Source organism: Cucumis melo, chromosome 9 (genome assembly GCF_025177605.1).
Source record: "Cucumis melo cultivar AY chromosome 9, USDA_Cmelo_AY_1.0, whole genome shotgun sequence".
Classification (NCBI taxonomy): Eukaryota; Viridiplantae; Streptophyta; class Magnoliopsida; order Cucurbitales; family Cucurbitaceae; genus Cucumis; species Cucumis melo.
The window spans coordinates 23,663,338-23,681,998 of record NC_066865.1 but is presented as its reverse complement, the minus strand read 5'-3'; the positions used below and the strand labels follow the sequence as shown (position 1 = coordinate 23,681,998).

General features: G+C 31.4%; 4 protein-coding genes and 1 pseudogene across 11 annotated transcripts; 4 read left to right on the top strand and 1 right to left on the bottom strand.

Annotated features, from left to right (window-relative positions):
* Positions 1-739: 739 nt before the first annotated feature.
* Positions 740-3,645, top strand: LOC103482780 (beta-carotene hydroxylase 2, chloroplastic). Of its 5 annotated transcripts, XM_008439103.3 has the most exons (7): positions 746-1,171; positions 2,230-2,289; positions 2,376-2,447; positions 2,524-2,658; positions 2,939-3,064; positions 3,260-3,316; positions 3,425-3,645. In XM_008439103.3, exons 1-7 carry the CDS (start codon positions 836-838, stop codon positions 3,494-3,496), a joined length of 858 nt encoding a protein of 285 aa, XP_008437325.1. In that variant the 5' UTR covers positions 746-835; the 3' UTR covers positions 3,497-3,645. The 5 variants fall into 5 exon arrangements, with proteins under 5 accessions (XP_008437326.1, XP_050945849.1, XP_016898855.1 ...); XM_008439104.3 differs by lacking the exon at positions 2,524-2,658 and having other exon boundaries at positions 740-1,171; XM_017043366.2 differs by lacking the exon at positions 3,260-3,316 and having other exon boundaries at positions 743-1,171.
* A 1,496-nt stretch (positions 3,646-5,141) lies between these two features.
* LOC103482776 (uncharacterized) lies at positions 5,142-6,371 on the top strand. Of its 2 annotated transcripts, none has more exons than XM_051089891.1 (2): positions 5,142-5,303; positions 5,795-6,371. In XM_051089891.1, exons 1-2 carry the CDS (start codon positions 5,231-5,233, stop codon positions 5,965-5,967), a joined length of 246 nt encoding a protein of 81 aa, XP_050945848.1. In that variant the 5' UTR covers positions 5,142-5,230; the 3' UTR covers positions 5,968-6,371. The 2 variants fall into 2 exon arrangements, with proteins under 2 accessions (XP_050945848.1, XP_050945847.1); XM_051089890.1 differs by having other exon boundaries at positions 5,777-6,371.
* Positions 6,049-6,207, top strand: LOC127151071 (U2 spliceosomal RNA; annotated as a pseudogene).
* Positions 6,372-6,431: 60 nt separating the features above from the next.
* On the bottom strand, positions 6,432-10,506 carry LOC103482777 (uncharacterized). 3 transcript variants are annotated; one of them, XM_008439100.3, is made up of 6 exons: positions 7,614-8,121; positions 7,421-7,535; positions 7,254-7,332; positions 7,113-7,164; positions 6,890-6,944; positions 6,432-6,798 (listed from the first exon to the last, which is right to left on the bottom strand). In XM_008439100.3, the coding sequence occupies exons 1-6, from the start codon at positions 7,956-7,958 to the stop codon at positions 6,620-6,622; spliced, it is 825 nt and encodes a 274-aa protein (XP_008437322.1). In that variant the 5' UTR covers positions 7,959-8,121; the 3' UTR covers positions 6,432-6,619. The 3 variants fall into 3 exon arrangements, with proteins under 3 accessions (XP_008437322.1, XP_008437324.1, XP_050945846.1); XM_008439102.3 differs by lacking the exons at positions 7,254-7,332; positions 7,421-7,535; positions 7,614-8,121 and adding exons at positions 9,685-9,763; positions 9,852-9,966; positions 10,047-10,506 and having other exon boundaries at positions 6,457-6,798; XM_051089889.1 differs by lacking the exons at positions 7,421-7,535; positions 7,614-8,121 and adding exons at positions 9,852-9,966; positions 10,047-10,506 and having other exon boundaries at positions 6,457-6,798.
* A 4,780-nt stretch (positions 10,507-15,286) lies between these two features.
* On the top strand, positions 15,287-18,487 carry LOC103482775 (uncharacterized). The gene is made up of 3 exons (XM_008439097.3): positions 15,287-16,435; positions 17,556-18,101; positions 18,196-18,487. The coding sequence occupies exons 1-3, from the start codon at positions 15,545-15,547 to the stop codon at positions 18,295-18,297; spliced, it is 1,539 nt and encodes a 512-aa protein (XP_008437319.1). The 5' UTR covers positions 15,287-15,544; the 3' UTR covers positions 18,298-18,487.
* The last annotated feature ends 174 nt before the right edge of the window (positions 18,488-18,661 follow it).

The following is an 18,661-nucleotide window of genomic DNA, read 5'->3' as shown; positions in this document are numbered from 1 at the left end:
TCTTTGTATTTGCTTCCATGTTTTTCGATCAATTTGCATACTATTTTACTCTTAATTATAACTTTTCAACTCCATGTGATATTTTATGTTTGTGTTTGAAAATTTGTGATTTTTGTGTTTGGTCAAAGAGTGATGAAGGTTTCTAATTAGAATGCAACTAAATTTACAGTATCATTATGAAACTACCACTTGAAGTTATAAATTCAAATCTTTCTATCTCATCATTCTACCATACAAATTCGTTGTAGCAATATGTGGGGTGAAAATGAATTAAATCTCTAACTTCATGGTTGAACAACATGTACGATAATAGAAGTGACAAAATTTTTATCATTAGGAAGTTATCGTAGGATAATTTATATTCTATAGTGATTAACTAACCAAATGAAACATAACTTTTTGAAATTGGAAATGATAACCATAAATAACGTATACTTGAAATCTTACGAACCAAGAGTGTAAATTAAAACAAAAAGAACGTTAGAGTAAATACACGGAAGCAATAATGTACAACCACCGGGGGGACGGTATAAGGGTATTTCCGTAACTTCACTAGAAAAAGATGAAAAGTAAGATTAATGACAAAAGTTGGAAAGTGCAACATTAGATGAAGATGAACAAAACTAACAAAACACAATAGCACATAACACAAACAAAACCAATAACTTACCTTAAATAATATAAGAAGTGTAAGGTTCTTTTAGTAACTTCACCATTATACCAAAAATGACAATTCTTCATTAACTAATTGGCCCATTCACATTCAGTACGCAGCCTCCAATTTAAACCGATCCTAAATTTTTTTTTTTTTTCCTCTCGAATTCCATTTCCTTTCATGGCGACGGTGATTTCGGCCGTTGCAACCGCCGGGCAGTACCGTTATGATTACGGGAGGTTGTTTCAACGCCCGGCGGGAGCTCCGAGTCGAGGTTTTCCGTGGCGGTGTTTTGCGAAACAGAGGTGGAGAAGATTGATGGTTATGAAGATGAAGAAGAAGAAAAGTGAAGAAGATGAAATGGTTAAGAAATTGAAAATGAGTGTGGAGGAGAAAATGAGGAAGAAGAAAGCAGAAAGAGAGGGTTATTTGATAGCTGCAATTGTTTCGAGCTTTGGGATCACTTCAATGGCCGCCATCGCTGTTTATTACCGATTCTCTTCCCAAATAATGGAGGTACTCTGTTTTCATCATCATCTTCTTCTTCTTTTTCTTTTAATTAAATCTCGTTAATATCTCGATCTATTAGATAAATGCGACATTGAAATAGTGATGTTATTAAGTTATTTTCTATCGACTTATAAATTAATACCGAGTGTCATCCGTAGATTTATCGAAGATTCGAGTTTTCCTCAATTTGATATTCGTTGGTAGTGTGTATATATATCATAAAGTATTCTTTTAGATCTTTTAAACTTTGAATCAAGTTCCATTCTTTATATTTTTATTCATTTTATATTTTTACTGAATTACAAAATCCCGTCAACAAAACTTAAATATAGATGTACAGTCGAATCTTTCCTAAAACTAATGTTATTTCGTTTTGTTTATGAGTTTCTATTTAAGAGTTCTTTGGAAAGCTGAAATATAATTAAGATTGTTGAGATTTAGAAGAGTTGAAATAAAAATGAAATAGTAAAGCGAGAAATAATGAAAATAAAAAATAATTATAACAAAATGCTAATTCCGAACAAGAATTTTGAATTACATTATATTATAAATCAATTTCAGTACAAGTCATCAGAGAATTTCTCGAGGTATTTTGTTGGAAAATGAAATTTGATATATATGGTTAATATTCTATGCAATGTGACATATTTTTATAGGAAAGAAAATGGTATGCAATAAATGTGGTGAGAAATCTTTTTTTAGCATTATGTTGGTATATACCTTACCATTTCTTTTCACAATTTGACAAGTTATGTGTTAATGACAAGTTTGAGAATTTTGTGTTCTGTTTTGGGAGTTTCTCTTCTTTCCTCTTTCAACAAATATGATGGATTATGCTCTTTTCTTCTGCTTCATGTTCTTTTTTCTACTTTAGTTTCATCATATGACATCCAACACTTAGTAAAATGTTTTTAGGTATGAAAATTCTACTATTACTCGTGTATTCGAATAGATTAATAAAGTGACATAAACGAAAAGTTTGAGAATTTTAAATTGTAGATACGTTTATTCATGTATGTTTCGAGTAAAAAAGAAAGAGCTGAGTTTTATTATCTATTTTGCAGGGCGGAGAATTTCCAATTTTAGAAATGTTCGGCACTTTTGTACTATCTATTGGTTCTAGTGTGAGCTACTTTGTTTAAATTTTAAAATTGAAAAACTTTAAAAAGTCATTCCAACGTGTTCTTGAACCATTTTTGATCGATGATAGGTGGGAATGGAATTTTGGGCAAGATGGGCTCACAAAGAGCTATGGCATGCATCGTTATGGGATATGCACGAGGTAATTAATAATATAATTAGGTGAATATAATAAAGTTGAAAAGCATATAGTAAAAATTATTATTGTTTTTGAGTAGTCTCATCACAAGCCGAGGGTTGGAGCATTTGAAAAGAACGATGTGTTTGCGATTATAAACGCAATTCCAGCCATTGCCCTTCTTTCTTTCGGCCTCTTCAATCATGGCTTCTTTCCCGGCCTTTGTTTTGGTGCCGTACGTCTCTTTCTCTCTCTCTCTCTTTCTCTGAATTTCATACTCAATTTATGATATTGAGTATCAAATAGATTAGATATTTTTCTTTTTTTCTCTTATAAATATGAAGAACCGATACTTAAAGTATTTCCTCCTAATTTTATGAACATTAATGGACGATTCATACTTTCCAACTTTAGAATCCTTCCAACCCAACTTAGTAAAGTGGTGAGGGAAGTTGAAATCCAAGTCAGCAATTTCTTTTGTATGACGTGGGTCTCCATGATTGGCTAATGTACAGGGTTTGGGAATTACGGTGTTTGGGATGGCCTACATGTTCGTCCACGATGGCCTCGTTCATCGTCGTTTCCCCGTGGGTCCCATTGCCGCTGTCCCCTACTTACGACGTGTCGCTGCTGCCCATCATGTACGCTTCGACTCGTCGTTACTTTTTTTTTTTTGCATAATTATCTTTAATATTTAATATAATAAAAGATTATTTAAAATAATAATAAAATATAACAAAATTTAGTATAAAAATATATGAAAAATTTATATTACTATATAATTTTGTTATATTTCGTAAATATTTTAAATATATATATTTTTAAATTTGGTGAAGATCCATCACACGGATAAATTCGACGGAGTTCCGTACGGGTTGTTTTTAGGACCCAAGGTTAGTTTCGTCGTTTTACTCGCAAACTATCTAATTATTCAGAGGGATTAAGTTAAAAATTTATTATGTGTGTATTAATTGCTCTAAAACGACGACGTTCGTTTTCAGGAACTGGAAGAAGTGGATGGCGAGGAAGAGCTGCAGAAGGAAATTAGGAGGAGAAATGTTTACAGAAATTAAATTAACTTTTCTTATAATGTTATAATTATTTACATTAAAATTACAAGTAGTAAAAAGAAAAGAAAAGAAAAAACACCACTCTCTTTTCTTGTATATCTTTTTTTTATTTTTCTTAAGGGAAAATTAAAAGAAGGAAGTGCTTATTACCATATTTGATTTTGGAGACCACTAATACGCTTTTCTGTACTTTTAATTTTATGTTTAATATAAATGTAGAAATTTTATGAACTTGCTAAACATGAATTATCAATAATAACTCAACTCAATTGTCCTAAAACCGAGGAGTTTCATGTTAAAATCTTTCAACTCTAATCGTACATTTTTTTCTAAACAGAAAATTAAGTTTTTAAATTTTCTGTCTAAATTCTAGTTTTAGGATTTTAAGGGAATGAGTATAAATTTTATATCTAATTAAATTTAAATTTAGTGTCAACGTATAGTTTACACTTTTAAAAATATATGAGAATCAATTAAACATAAATTTTAAGGATTCTATTCATTAAGACTATTCATTCTTTTAGATGCGGTTTGAAGAGTATAATGTGAAACTTCCAATTATATATTGTTTATAGCATAATATTTATCCAAATAAAATAAAATAGTGCAAATAGAATGGTCTAATTAGATATATATTTTTTTGTTGAAAAATAAAACCAAAGTTGAAAAAAAGAAGTGTAAGGTTTGGTTTCTAAAAAGAGAAGACGTGTAAGCAAAAGAAAGTTACACATCTACTCAACTCTTTTTGGTTTGTTTTTCAAAATTATACACGTCCTTTTCCTGCCGACGTGTCGTTCTTTCTTGGACTACTTGTCGCCCAATTTCCAAGACAAACAAAACCTCAACCATCTTTGGAAACATCATTTTTATTTCCTTCCCCCCAGCTTTTCTTTTTATTAAATTAAAATATATGAAAATATTATAATTTCAAAACTTTTTTCTCTGCTGTTGAATTTAATTACGAAATGTTACAATTTATTACTCTTATTATTATGCTTTCAATTTTGTTTTTATTTGATTTTAAATATATATTTTTCACTAAATAATCATTCTAATATTTGCATTAATGTTTATTTTCAAAATAATTATAATATGACGTAGAAGATTCTAAAATTGGAGACTCATTTTATTTGTAAGTGTTAAACCATTTGATGTCAAAATCATTTGAAACGGACTACGTAAAACCGATTCCGACCGACCGATATCAATAAGTAATAAAACTTTAATAATTTTTCTAATAGTCTAACATCGTATAGAAAGTTTGGATCTTGGGCCGAAACCCAACGGGCCAATTTTGGTGGGCTTGAAAGAATGAAAGCCCTATAAATAAAGCCACGTAATGTAGTCCACGAAGTTCCCGAAAGTTCCACTCCCCAAGCCGACTCCAAAACTCTCAGCTTCGATATAAAAGCCAATCTTGTTCAACACCGGAATGACGTCGATTGCATAACATCGGAGTGCGGACACTCTCATCTTGCGCTTCTCGTACCTTCTAAAACCCATATCTCATGTAACTCTTCATATTTTTCCTCCCTCGCAACAATCTTTGTTAATCTGTGCTTAAACTTTCGTCTCTTTTCCTTTATATTACTTTTTTTTTTTTGAAGTTCTTGATCCTAAGTTTTGTTATTTTTCATATTATGATCAGATTGAATATACAATCTCTGCTTCTGTGATATTCAACTCATTGGCCTCTGAGTTTGCGGAAGCTTAACTGCTGAAAGTTGTAAAATACATATGCGTGGTGCAGCTGCCTTATTGACTGTAAAGAACAAACCTAAACTGATCCATCCTACGAAAGGATCATGGGGTATTGTCCCTTCTCTTTGATTGATTTAATCTTTCCATTTTTTTTTGGTAAATTACAAGATTGGCTCCTAAGAATTCGGAGTTTTGTCGATTTAGTCTTTGTACCTTAAAAAATTCTTTCTGAACTTCTAAAGTTAACTCCCTGTGTTTTAAAATGTTTTTTAATTGATCTCGCAATCTCAATTTTGTATCGAATGGGTTAGGCTGTGAATTTGTGAAACACTTGCATGACACTCATTTTTAAGGGTCTCTTAGTAGGTTGATTTTAGGTCTAAGAGTTGAACAATAAAATTAGTGAGAATAAGTTTAGTGATTTGTTGAGTACGAAATTGAAAGTTCAAAGAACTTATTAAGGTATATTAGTTAAACTTATAATTCAACCATACAAATTTTGCTATCTATTTGAAGCTTTTTAGTTTCTCAAGTACAAAGATTATGTAGACAAAAGTTAATGTTGGACTGCAATTTGATTAGGTAGTCTGACTTCCACAGTACAAAGGCAAGGAATGAAGAATGATTCTGAGGGAGAGTCTGTGGTTACAAAAGAGAAAGCTGACCCAATTGCAGCGTTCAGCAAGCCTCCACCACTCCCCCCTCTTCTTGGTCCATTGGCTGTTCTTTCATTGTTAGAAACATATTTGAGTCCTGATGGAAACGATGACTAGAAGGGGATGTTTTGTAATACCTTTCTCGGCCATCTGGCTAAGGTCAAGTGTAGTATCTATTCTAGAAGGGGATGTTTTGTTATACCTTTCTCGGCCTTTTGGCTAAGATCAAGTTGTAGTGTCTGTTCTAGAAGGGGATGTTTTGTATGTTCACAAACTCTACCATGTCCATGACCCCGCTGTGGTTATGTTTGATATTTTCTTTATTTGTGAAATGAAGTAAAATAAAGAGTACATATAAAAAAGTGGAGACCCAAAACGTGTAAGGGTTATAAAGATTAGAATCTTTGTATAGGGCTTGCAAATGCTCCAGATCTTTTTTGTTATACACGAGATTCTATTAGTCAAGGATGTGTAAGAACTGCGTTTCAGTGTTTGTACCTTATAAAGTTGGAATTTATGAAGTTATCTCCCACATTTACTTCATGTATTATAGAATGTTTTGAATTATATTTGAATCTTAATTCTATATCTAAAACGTACCGGCCGTGAATTTGTTTAACACTTATATGATATACATACATATTTGAGTCGTGGTGGAAAAGACGACTAGAAGGGGATATTTTGTATGTTCACAATCTTTTCCATTCCCGCGAACGGAATAAATTTATATGTGTTTATATGATGTATATGTGTTTATATGATGTGTCCTTTACTTGAAACACTCTATAACATAACATAAAAAATTGAGTACATGACTATATAGTTGAGTCCCAAGATGTATGAAGGTTAGATAGCTCTTCAAAAAGTTGTCCAAGAGATGTTTGAAGAGAAATATACAGATCTTTGATATCCTCTTTACCCAACGTTGTTGAGAAACTTTTGTCAACCCTACATGAGACATAGTTTATGTATCTTTAATGTTTAGTGAGAAGCTTTGGCTCACGAAGATCTATGGCATAAGGTATTAAATTTGACTTACATTCCAAGATTGCTGGATGCTTTGCAAGCAATAAAGTCACAAGTTTCATTATAGCCTGATATTAGTTATAGAGAACAAAGCCTTATCAGACCAACAAATTGAGCATGTGTCAATACACTCAAGTTAGTTTGATTGCAATTGAATGAGCATTGAACGATTTTTACTCATTTCAAAATGTTGAATGTTTTGAAATTGTTGAAAATGATGGTTTTTTTGTACTTACCAAGAATAGATGTCCTGCTTTTAATTGTGATTCAGTTATAATTTGTACCATCCTGTAAAAGAGTTGCATTTTAATATGAGCAAGATCTTATTTTTCCAATATGATTGAAAGCATCAGATATTAAGTTTATTTATGGTTAACTGTATAGTTTTTCTTTCTTCATCTCTGATGTCAATGAAGGTGCAACCCTTGGTTAAGGGAATCTCCATGTTCCTCCACTCTGCCAAATGATAATTAGGTTTGTCAATGTTTTGGAATGGTAGAATATATGATTATGGATGGATGAACTTGATAGAACTATGAACTACCCAAATGCCAGATTGCTCCTGCCATGGAAGGGCGTCTTTCGTATACTGTACGAATTCTAAACTTCACATCTGGACCCATGCTTTCAGTTAGTTTTTCGATGAAACTCATAGCTGCCTGCAGGTAGGTTCCATGGACATACATGTTCTATGAATGAGGACAGGAATACAGATATGTTTAATATAGCTCATTTACCTTCTTCCCTTTAAATTTTTCAATGAACAAGGAGTCTTCAATGAGGCAGTCTTCTGAGATGTAAGTGTTCATTTTCTTTAAGTTCTTTTCATTGATGCATTTGTAGAACATCTCAATCATTTCTCCTGGAGAATTTGAACTTGAACTTGAGTAGGAAAAGGAATCATCCATTAAACATGATGAGACTAGTCTGACGTTTGTTTTTCTCTTGTTGTAGTTGCCGTAGTTCTTCTTTTGTTGAAATATACATGAAGTTCTTTTATTCAAGAACAATGTATAAGAAAATCTTCTAAATGATGGGGAGCCCCCAAAGTTGACAGCTTGAGGACTCGTAATAAGGGACATTACTATTATTATTATTAGTTCACCGCAGAAAGGAGGAATGAGTGGGGGTTTTTTATGAAGACAAAGATGCAAGAGCCAAGAGAATGTGAAAAAAGGTTCGAAAGATGATGCTTATTTGTTGGAATTAGGTTTGGAATATCGGTGATTCTGCCTTGTGTTGCAGGTAAGGAAGCTTTCTCCTATGGTTTAGTTAACTTGGAAGCATAACTATTCTGTTCTCTATTTAGTTAACTTGAATGATTTTACTCATATCTGAATGTTGAGTGATCGAAATTGTTGGAAATGGATCCATAGGTCTTTTTACTCTTTGTATATTCCTCTTGTTTCTCATTTTAAAAAAAAATTGTTGGAAATGATGGCTTGAGTACTTACCAAGATTAGATGTCCCGCTCTTACCGGTGGTTCAATCATAATTTGTGCCTTCTAGTGAAAGAGTTGCATTTGACGTAAGTAAGATTTTATTTTTCTAATACAATTGAAATTATCAGGTAGTGGGATTATGCTTGGTTAACTGTATAGTTTTTCCTTCTTCTTCATTCATGATGTCAATGAAAGTGCTACCCTTGGTGAAGGGAATCTCCATGTTCTTCCAATATGTCAAGCTGCTTGTTTTACCTTCTTCCATATAAATGGTTCATCGAACAAGGAGTCATCAATGAGGCAGGCTTCTGAAATGTAATTGTTCAATTCCTTCAAGTTTTGTTCATTGATGCATTTGTAAAAACTCTCAAGCATTTCTGTTGGAGAATTTGAATTTGAATCTAAGTGGGAAAGAGAATCGTCCTTTAAGCATGATGACTTGAGATGGAGCTTGAGCTTTACGTCGTTGTTAATCTGTTTGTTTTTCTCTTGTTGTAGTTGTCATAGATCTTTTGTTGTAATATACGAGATTCTATTAGTCAAGGATGTGTAGGAAACGCGTTTCAGTGATTGGGAGCCTCCCACATTCGAGCCTGAGGACTTACAACAGTGGCCATTATTATTATTAATTCACTGTAGCAGGAGAAATTTGTGGGGGCCTTTTATGAAGACAAAGATGCAAGAGCCAAAGAAACATAAATAGTTTTGAAACATTGTGCTTGTGCTTATTTGTTGGAAATGGGCAAGGAATATCGGTGATTTTGCCTTGGGCTGTGGGCAACGAAGCTTTCTCTTATGATTTAGTTAGCTTGGAATCAGAAGTATACTGTTCTTCCCCTTTCACACGACAGTTTTATCTTTGTGGAAACTATGTTAATTTCTTTCAATTATTGTTCGTAAAAGACCTTAAATTTCTTTCTGGACAAATGGTAAAAACTACCTTAGACTATGATAGTAGTTGTCAATATTTAAAATTTGACTCTCAAACTTATATAGTTATGAAAATTGGATTTGATATTTTAGTGATAGACAATCAAATTCTCTCAATTTGTAAATGAGTTGAATTTTGATCCTTAAACACTCCCTTTTAAAAATTAAATTCAATTAGTGATATAATTTTTAAAATCATACAATTTCACTTTGAACTTAATCGTTCACAATTTGTCGACACCTTTAGCCAAATGTGGAAGGCTGAGATGAAACATTCATAAGAGTAGAATTTAGGAGTTGATAGAACTTCGGGTAATAAGAAAAGTTACTTCAAAATAGGGTTGGTAGAAGTTGTGTCAATGTCTTTGTACCGTATAAAGTTGGAACTTATGAAGTTTATCTCCCACATTTACTTCATGTATTATAGAATGTTAACTGTATAGTTTTTCTTTCTTCATCTCTGATGTCAATGAAGGTGCAACCCTTGGTTAAGGGAATCTCCATGTTCCTCCACTCTGCCAAATGATAATTAGGTTTGTCAATGTTTTGGAATGGTAGAATATATGATTATGGATGGATGAACTTGATAGAACTATGAACTACCTAAATGCCAGATTGCTCTTGCCGTGGAAGGGCGTCTTTCGTATACTTTACGGATTCTAAACTTCATATCTGGACCCATGCTTTCAGTCAGTTTTTCGATGAAACTCATAGCTGCCTGCAGGTAGGTTTCATGGACATACATGTTCTATGAATGAGGACATGAATACATATATGTTTAATATAGCTCATTTTTACCTTCTTCCCTTTAAATTTTTCACTGAACAAGGTGTCTTCAATGAGGCAGTCTTCTGAGATGTAAGTGCTCATTTCCTTTAAGTTCTTTTCATTGATGCATTTGTAGAATATCTCGATCATTTCTCCTGGAGAATTTGAACTTGAACCTGAGCAGGAAAAGGAATCATCCATTAAACATGATGAGACTAGTCTGACGTTTGTTTTCCTCTTGTTGTAGTTGCCATAGTTCTTCTTTTGTTGAAATATGCATGAAGTTCTATTATTCAAGAATAATGTATAAGAAAAATAAGAAAATAGAAAATCTTCTAAATGTTGGGGAACCCCCAAAGTTGACAACTTGAGGACTCGTAATAAGGGACATTACTATTATTATTATTAGTTCACTACAGAAAGGAGGAATGAGTGAGGGGCTTTTTATGAAGACAAAGATGCAAGAGCCAAGAAAATATGAAAAAGGGTCTGAAAGATGATGCTTATTTGTTGGAATTAGGCTTGGAATATCAGTGATTCTGCCTTGTGTTGCAGGTAAGGAAGCTTCCTCCTATGGTTTAATTAACTTGGAAGCATAACTATTCTGTTCTCTATTTTGTCTCCATGGAAACTATGCTGCTAATGTCGATGGGAAATGGTTGCCTTTATGGTCTGAGATTGTTGGATGAATCCAACGATCATGTGTTCGTTGTCTCTTGGGAGTAGCGGTTTGTGAAGGGGTGTGAAGAGGTCAACCAATGTCTACTCTCTTAGACACATTTGCGAATCCCAATGCATTCAATTGGGTCCTTCCTATCATTAAAATTAAATTCATATTTGTTGTCAAATGCGCAATTAATTAAGTTTCTAATACTTATAATAAATGTGGGTTAATTGAAAATTAAATCAATGTAATTTTTAATTTTGAAAAGGAACGTATGGACAAAGAGAGTGGAAGTCGGATGATATCATTTTTTAATGCTGCAAAGTTATACAATTACAAATTTTAAATCAATAATCATAAAGAATTAAGTAAGATTATACTAACGTGTATAATTTAATAATAATATGAGATGTTGAATTACAAAAGTGGCAAACATTAAATTTTGCATTTGTCACTGCGTGGATGACAATAGGAATCTTAGAAGAAAAATTGTCGAGTTTCCTTAAATTTTGTTGTTTTATTTGTATTTTTCTTCACTCTCAAATTTTTATATTAAAAAAGAAAAGAAAATCCATAGCGTATTCCATAATTTTTAATCTATCCAGAGGATAATAAAATTCATATAATATGATCATTTTCTTAAAGAATATATCTTGTCTCGTTTTCAATAGGATATTGTGGTATATACATGTTAACTTATAAGTTTGTAAGTCAAGTTTATATAATTGTCGGGGTCGAAGTTGTCTTAGTAAAAGTTGTTAGAAGGAGAATCGAACTCCTATCTTTGGTAGTGGTAGTTAATTTCAATGTTAGATATGTAGTTAATGCACACGTTGCTATCAAAGGCATGAAGCCATGAACATCGTCTTAGAATAAATAATAATGTAGGTTCTTTCATTTTCCTAGTGTACTTACGTCACGATATCAAATTTGAAGAGATCCATTGATGTTGAACATTGAGTCCTACTAGTAAGTTAGACCCAACTAACAAGACATATATATATATATATATATATATATATATATATATATATATATATATATATATATATATATATATATATATATATATATATATATATATATATGATCCTCCATGCTATTATTTAATGTATTTTCACTTATTATAACATTATTCTAATTCATCAATTATTACAATTGTCGCGATGGGAGTAAAATGATTTAATATACTATATGCTCGAAAGTAATTTCTGAATGGGTAGAATTATTTTAAAACATGCATGTTTTCTGGTTAAAATGAAAAATCTAGTGAATTTTAGTATTATGTTGGTTTTTTATGATAAAATGCATGTTTTAGAGTGATTTTGAAAGGGGTAAAGTTATTTTTGTCGTGTTTAAAAATACTTAAAAACAAAAATTTAATCGCTCACAATCAATTCATGGTTTTATATTTTTAGTTGTTTTTTTTTTCTACCATTAGAACGACTTTTAAATGATTTTAACTATTTTAGAATCACTTCTAAACATGTTCTGTAGACGTGTTTTCAAGAGCAATATTAAACAATCGCTATCTCAAACATGTTAGATGTAATTACACGGAATTTAGTGGACGTCATACTTACTTCCAACACATTTTCTTCTACGGTTATGTTTTGACCATCCTCATTGCCTAGTGAGAAATGAAATTTCTTGAATGTTTTGGAAGCAAACTCATTGGTGTAAAACTTGATTTATTGGTCAATTTAAAGTTTGGAGTAAATGTAGATTAAAATAAATTTAAAATTATATTTATTGTCGTTTTTCTTTCCTTAAAACTAATACTTTAGTCTCAATTCAATGTGATTAAAAGTTAATATCTACAAAATGTTCTTTTCTTATCGTTTATTACTACACGATGAATGAATCGATATTTTCTAACAATAAAATGTCACTAATATAAACTATACATATTCCAACTTATTATAAAAAAAAAATTACAAAATAATAATTTATTAATTCAACCATTTTCTTTTATTTTTAATGATTGTGATCTAAAAACATTAGTAGATATAACATTAAAATCTCAATATTTCCACGTAACAATAAACAAAACTAGACAAAATCCAAAAAATTTTACATAATGATACAAATAATTTTATTTTGTTTCTAAATATCATTTGGAAAAAATGAACCAAAACAACAAATTGGTTTTGTCTCTTTTTAAGAAATTCAAAGAATTAGGAAAATTATAAAGTCAAAAGTTGAAAAAATGTAGCCTATGATGCCTCAAAGTAAACTCTTCATATTTTGATTCCCATAAACACCAAATATTTTATGAACCCTCAGTGTGCGCCACGTGTACGTACTCTTTTTTTAAGAAAAAAAAGTATGAAAGTTTAAGACTTTTTTAGTTAACTTTAATATATTTTTCTAAATAATCAACTTAGTTATTCCTAATTGTGTTTTTATCTCTTTTTATATATACATGAGTGGCATTTAAGTATATAATCCTAAAACCTAAATTGACTATGATTTTCAATAAAATAAATTTAAGAAAAAGTGTAATTAAATTAGAAGATTAAAATAGGATTTTTGTGTTGTAAATAAAAAAGTCGAAAAGATTAAGAAAGATTTTGTCAAAGTACAAATTCACTAAAAATATTTTCAAAGGTAGCAAAATACATTTATCGTTGTTATAATAGATACCAATAGATATTTAAATATTTATCATTGTTTATTGTGATAGAAAATAAAATTTTACTATATTTGAATATATTTCTACTCGTTTTTTCCTTTATACCAATGATTCAATCCTAAAAAATTTTCTATCAACAAAACTTAGACCATCACCGATATGTTAAAATTAACCGTTTGATGATAAATGATTTGTAAAGATTAATAAACTTTAGATTATTATTTTCATAAATAATCATTTAAACTCTAATGATTAATTTAATGTCATATCTGATTTCAATTAATTAACTAAAAATATGTAAGAAAAAAAAAATAATTCATTGAAAGCATAATCATTAATTCCCCATCATAAGTCTTGCGTAAACCTTAGATTAACCACCCATTAATATATTAATTTTACATTTATCTAAAACATTAAAATGAAATGTATATTCCCATTAGTTAATATTTGGATTTATTGTAGATTTTTTTAGAATTGATTAAATTTTAAAATTTAGATAAAATAAAAAGAGACTCCAAAATAACAATAATAAGCCAAGAAAATCCACTTTTTAGCTGTCTCATTAATAAAGTATTATAAAGCTTAAACATATCTTAATTCTCTTTAATTTTTTTTTTCTTTTTGCAATACAAATTTATTCTCAAATTTTAGCTTTTCAAAATTCAAAGAAGCAATTAATTTTTAAATAAAATGTGTACTTAAATTGGACTAAATTTGCACGTACATTTTTAAAAAAATGTAAAATGAATTTTTTTGGAGAAAAAATATTTCCTAATTTTATGAGAAAAATCTCCAACAAAATATGAATTGAGTTTGATTAAAAGAAATCAAGTACTTTGATTAAAATTAGTGATTGAAATATCTAAATGTTTAATTCATGTGGCCGACTAGGGGTCATCTAAACATATTTAAATAATTAATGATTACATATTCTTTCTAAATCTTAAATAAATAATAACAATAAAAGAAAGACCTAATATTTATTTTTTTTAAAAGAAATTAAAAAAATAAAGAAAAATTTTGAGATCCTACTTATAATATTATATAGAATTTTGAGTAGAAAAAGAAAATTTTCAAAAATAATACCTAAGAAAATTTTTAATCTTTTTTGCAATTTAAGATCTTAATAATAATTTAACTTATTTAGTTTATATCCAACTATTTACTATCTCACCGAAACCAAGATTACGTAATTTTCTTCCAAAATCTTGGATGTGTTTGGCAGACAATTAAAAATGAAAAATTATAATTCTAAATATTTTTTTTATATATTTAATATAATTTTATTTTTTTATAATATAAAATTCAAATTTGAATACTATGAAAATATATACTAAAAAAATTGTTTTAATTCGAAAAATTAGTAAAAAAACATTAAAAAGAAAAAAAAAAGGAAGAATATTAATTGTCTAAATATATGTCGAACAATTTAAAAACATAAAACAAATCCGAATTAAGTTTCCATCTATAAATATTTAAAATATTTATGATAACTTTTTTTTTTTTTTTATATATAAAATACAATATCTCTAATATCAATGACAAATCAAATTGGTTCATTAGGATAATTTTGATGGGAATATAATTGATATTTGATGAATTTTTTAAAAATAAAATTAAAAAAAAATCACAAGAGCAATTAAATTAACAACTCCTCCATCCTCTCTCCACATCGTTTTTTATCTTTGTATTTTGTAAAACATTTTATCACATATTTTAAAGTTAATTGACATGAGATTGACCTTTATTTAATACATTCCTTAACATAGTATAACCCTAACAAATCCTCGTATTTAACTAAATAAAAAAACTAAAAACATTATATTTCATAAAATCTTTACTATAAAAAAATAATTAAATTGAATAAATAATTAAAGAGTAAGTTTAATAGAAATAAAAGCCCCCAGGAGAGGACTCTCCCAAGTAAACCCAGCCCAGTACAAACTTATCCTCTACATCCCTCTCTTCGTACTCCCCTCCATCCTCCATCCTCCACCGTCCCTTTTTCCCTACCTGGCCCCCTTCAATCATCTCAACCCTTCAATTTTACGATATCCCTTCGCCCCCTCTGTTACTCACAAGAACGCTCTCCTCCTTCGCCTTTACTCTTTTCTCTCCAAATCTCTTCATCTTCTTCCCGCATTGTTTAAAGGTTCCGATTTTAGATTTATGATCTCCCATTTTTTTCTTCCCTACAAATCGAAGATTCTTTGTGGGTATTCATAAATAATGAAAGATTCAGAGAAAGTTTTCTGGGATTCGATGAAAAATCCCGCCGGAAACCACCACATTACTGCCGCTTTCAATTCTCAGTCCAGAACTTCCTCTAAGCTTCTCTTATGTCTCATCTTCTTCATCTCTTTCACTTACCTCATTTACTCTCTTAAACTTCTCTCCTCTCCCCGTCTCTGTTCTGACTCACAGCCATTTTCCTCTTCCGTAGATCCACTCCACAATCTCACCGCCACTGCCGCAATTTCACTCTCGACCTCGTCGCAAGGGGGATTACCCACTACGAATCAGACGGAGCTCCGGCATGTTGTTTTCGGAATCGCGGCGTCGGCGAAGCTGTGGGAACAGAGGAAGAACTACATCAAGCTCTGGTTTAAACCGGAGGAGATGAGGGGGACGGTTTGGTTGGACCGGAAGGTGAAAATCGATGAAGATTCCGATGAACTCCCGCCGATTAGAATCTCCGGGGACACGTCGAAGTTCGCGTACAAGAACCGACAGGGGCATCGTTCGGCGATTCGGATCTCAAGAATCGTGTCGGAGACTTTCCGGCTGGGTTTGAAGGATGTGCGGTGGTTTGTAATGGGCGACGACGACACCGTTTTTGTGACCGATAATTTGCTTAGGGTTTTGAGAAAGTATGATCATACTCAGTATTACTATATCGGAAGCTTGTCGGAGAGCCATTTACAAAACATTTATTTTTCGTATTCGATGGCCTACGGCGGTGGTGGGTTTGCGATTAGCTACCCATTGGCGGAGGCTTTAGTGAAAATGCAGGATCGGTGTATTCAAAGATATCCCGGATTGTACGGCTCCGATGACCGAATGCAGGCTTGCATGGCGGAGCTGGGCGTTCCGCTCACCAAGGAACTCGGATTTCACCAGGTTTGTTAATGTAATCTCAACCTTATTTTACTCTAATATTTTATTACTTTTACCTTTACGTTTTTTTTTTAGGTTAAATGGTAAATTTGCTTTAAAAAGGTTAGAATCTAAAACCATATTCAAATGGTGACTAAATTTTGTACTTCTTCCACCTTGATATGGACTAAATTTGTTTTCCATATCTTTTCTTTCAATAATGATCCAATTTTTTTTTGGTTAAAAACCAAAATGTAGTTTAAAAATCAGTACACTTACTAAGCATTAGTGATATGACTAAAAGATTATTCTTCACTATTTTCATAGCTTTAGGCAAATGATCTTTTTTTACCGTAACTACCGCCTATGAATTAATATCATAAATTTGAACTGAAATGTTAGGATTAGGTGGATTGTTAAAAGTAACACATACATTTTTACCTAACAATTAAATTAGGTAGGTAGTAAAAAAGAAGTGTACGAAGGGATGGTTTCTTACTTGTCGGTGATGATTAGGGGAGTTTTGTTGGTTCATATGGAAAAAATGGGCACTGTTTATGGCAGAAATGTGGTTTTCGTTACCGACATTGTCTTGAACCAAAATTATTGGTGTGTTTGGGCCGAGTTAGGCCGAGTCTTTTCCGAGTTATCTCTTTTTTTTTTATTATTATTTTTTAAAATATTTTACATCTGACATAATGCATCTTTTAATGGTGGACAAAGTTCAGAGAGGCCTTGGGAGTTGGGGAATTTGGAATTCTGCTAAAATAAATTGAATTCAGTATTTAAAAACTTCATTTTTAATTTTATATTATCACAATTTCTACACTCCAATGCAAGAAAAAAAAAATCAAAATTGTTTTGGGGTCAAATTTGATAATATAAAAAGGAACTCAAAAAGTCACTGAAAATCTACTATTTGTTTGTCTGCATTTATGTTTGTTGGTATTGATAGGACCCACCTTGTCGTATTGACAAGCCATGTCATAATAGCCTCGACACGTGTCCTTCATTTCTCGTGCTCCCCACGTGACAAAACATTATATCTAATAGTTTTATATATGTCTACTTTAATGTTTTATAATCTTTGAATTTTTCTTTCTTTATGCGTGTAATTAAATTGATAATACTTGCGTTGTTACAGTACGATGTCTATGGAAATCTATTCGGCCTACTCGCAGCTCACCCGATCGCACCATTCGTATCGCTGCACCATCTCGACATTGTGGAGCCGATCTTCCCCAATGTCACGCGCCTCCAGGCCCTTGACCGTCTCAAAATTCCAATGAAGCTAGACTCGGCAGGGCTAATGCAACAGTCCATTTGCTACTACAAATCCAACACTTGGACCATCTCTGTCTCGTGGGGTTATGCCATCCAAATCTTCCGTGGTATCCTATCGCCCCGTGAAGTCGAAATGCCATCCAGAACGTTCCTTAATTGGTATCGTCGTGCCGATTACACCGCTTATGCATTCAACACTCGACCTGTCAGTCGAAATCCCTGCCAGAAGGCATTTGTGTTTTACTTATCCAATGCCTTACTGACGAATTCGACGACGGGAGAGACGGTTAGTAAATACATTCGACATCGAGCACCACAACCGGCGTGCAAGTGGAAGAGTCCGAGCCCCAGTATCATCGATTTTGTTAAGGTGATCAAGAAGACAGATCCGAAGTTGTGGGAAAGAGTAAGTTGTGATTAATTTGAACGAAAAGTATGAAAATTATATGATGTTTAAAACACGATTAATGAGTGAATTTGTTTGTTTGTGTAATAAACAGTCACCAAGGAGGAATTGTTGCCGAGTGATGAAATCAAAGGAGAAGAAGACATTAATGGTGGAAGTTGGAATGTGCAAAGAAGGTGAAATCAGTGAAGTTTAATTTAATTAATTGAGATTCATCCTCTTCCTGATTTTTATTTTTTTTTATTTTTTTTATTTAATGTTCTAAATTCTTGGATTTGAAGGTAGAAATTAAGGTTGTATTTAATTACTTTATTTATAAATATATATATATATATAATAGGGTCTAAAATTAAAATCGCTTGAAAATTAATGATTTTTAACCATCTAAAACGCTTGAAAATTAATGTAAGTTATTGATGGATGACAATTTAGTATTTAAATTAAATAATTACTAATTTGTTATAATCAATAAATTTAACTAAATTAATCATTATAGGAAGAAAGTAGTTGAGCTACAACATCTTTGTTTGAAAAAAACTAAAGAAAACTAGAAAGCAATT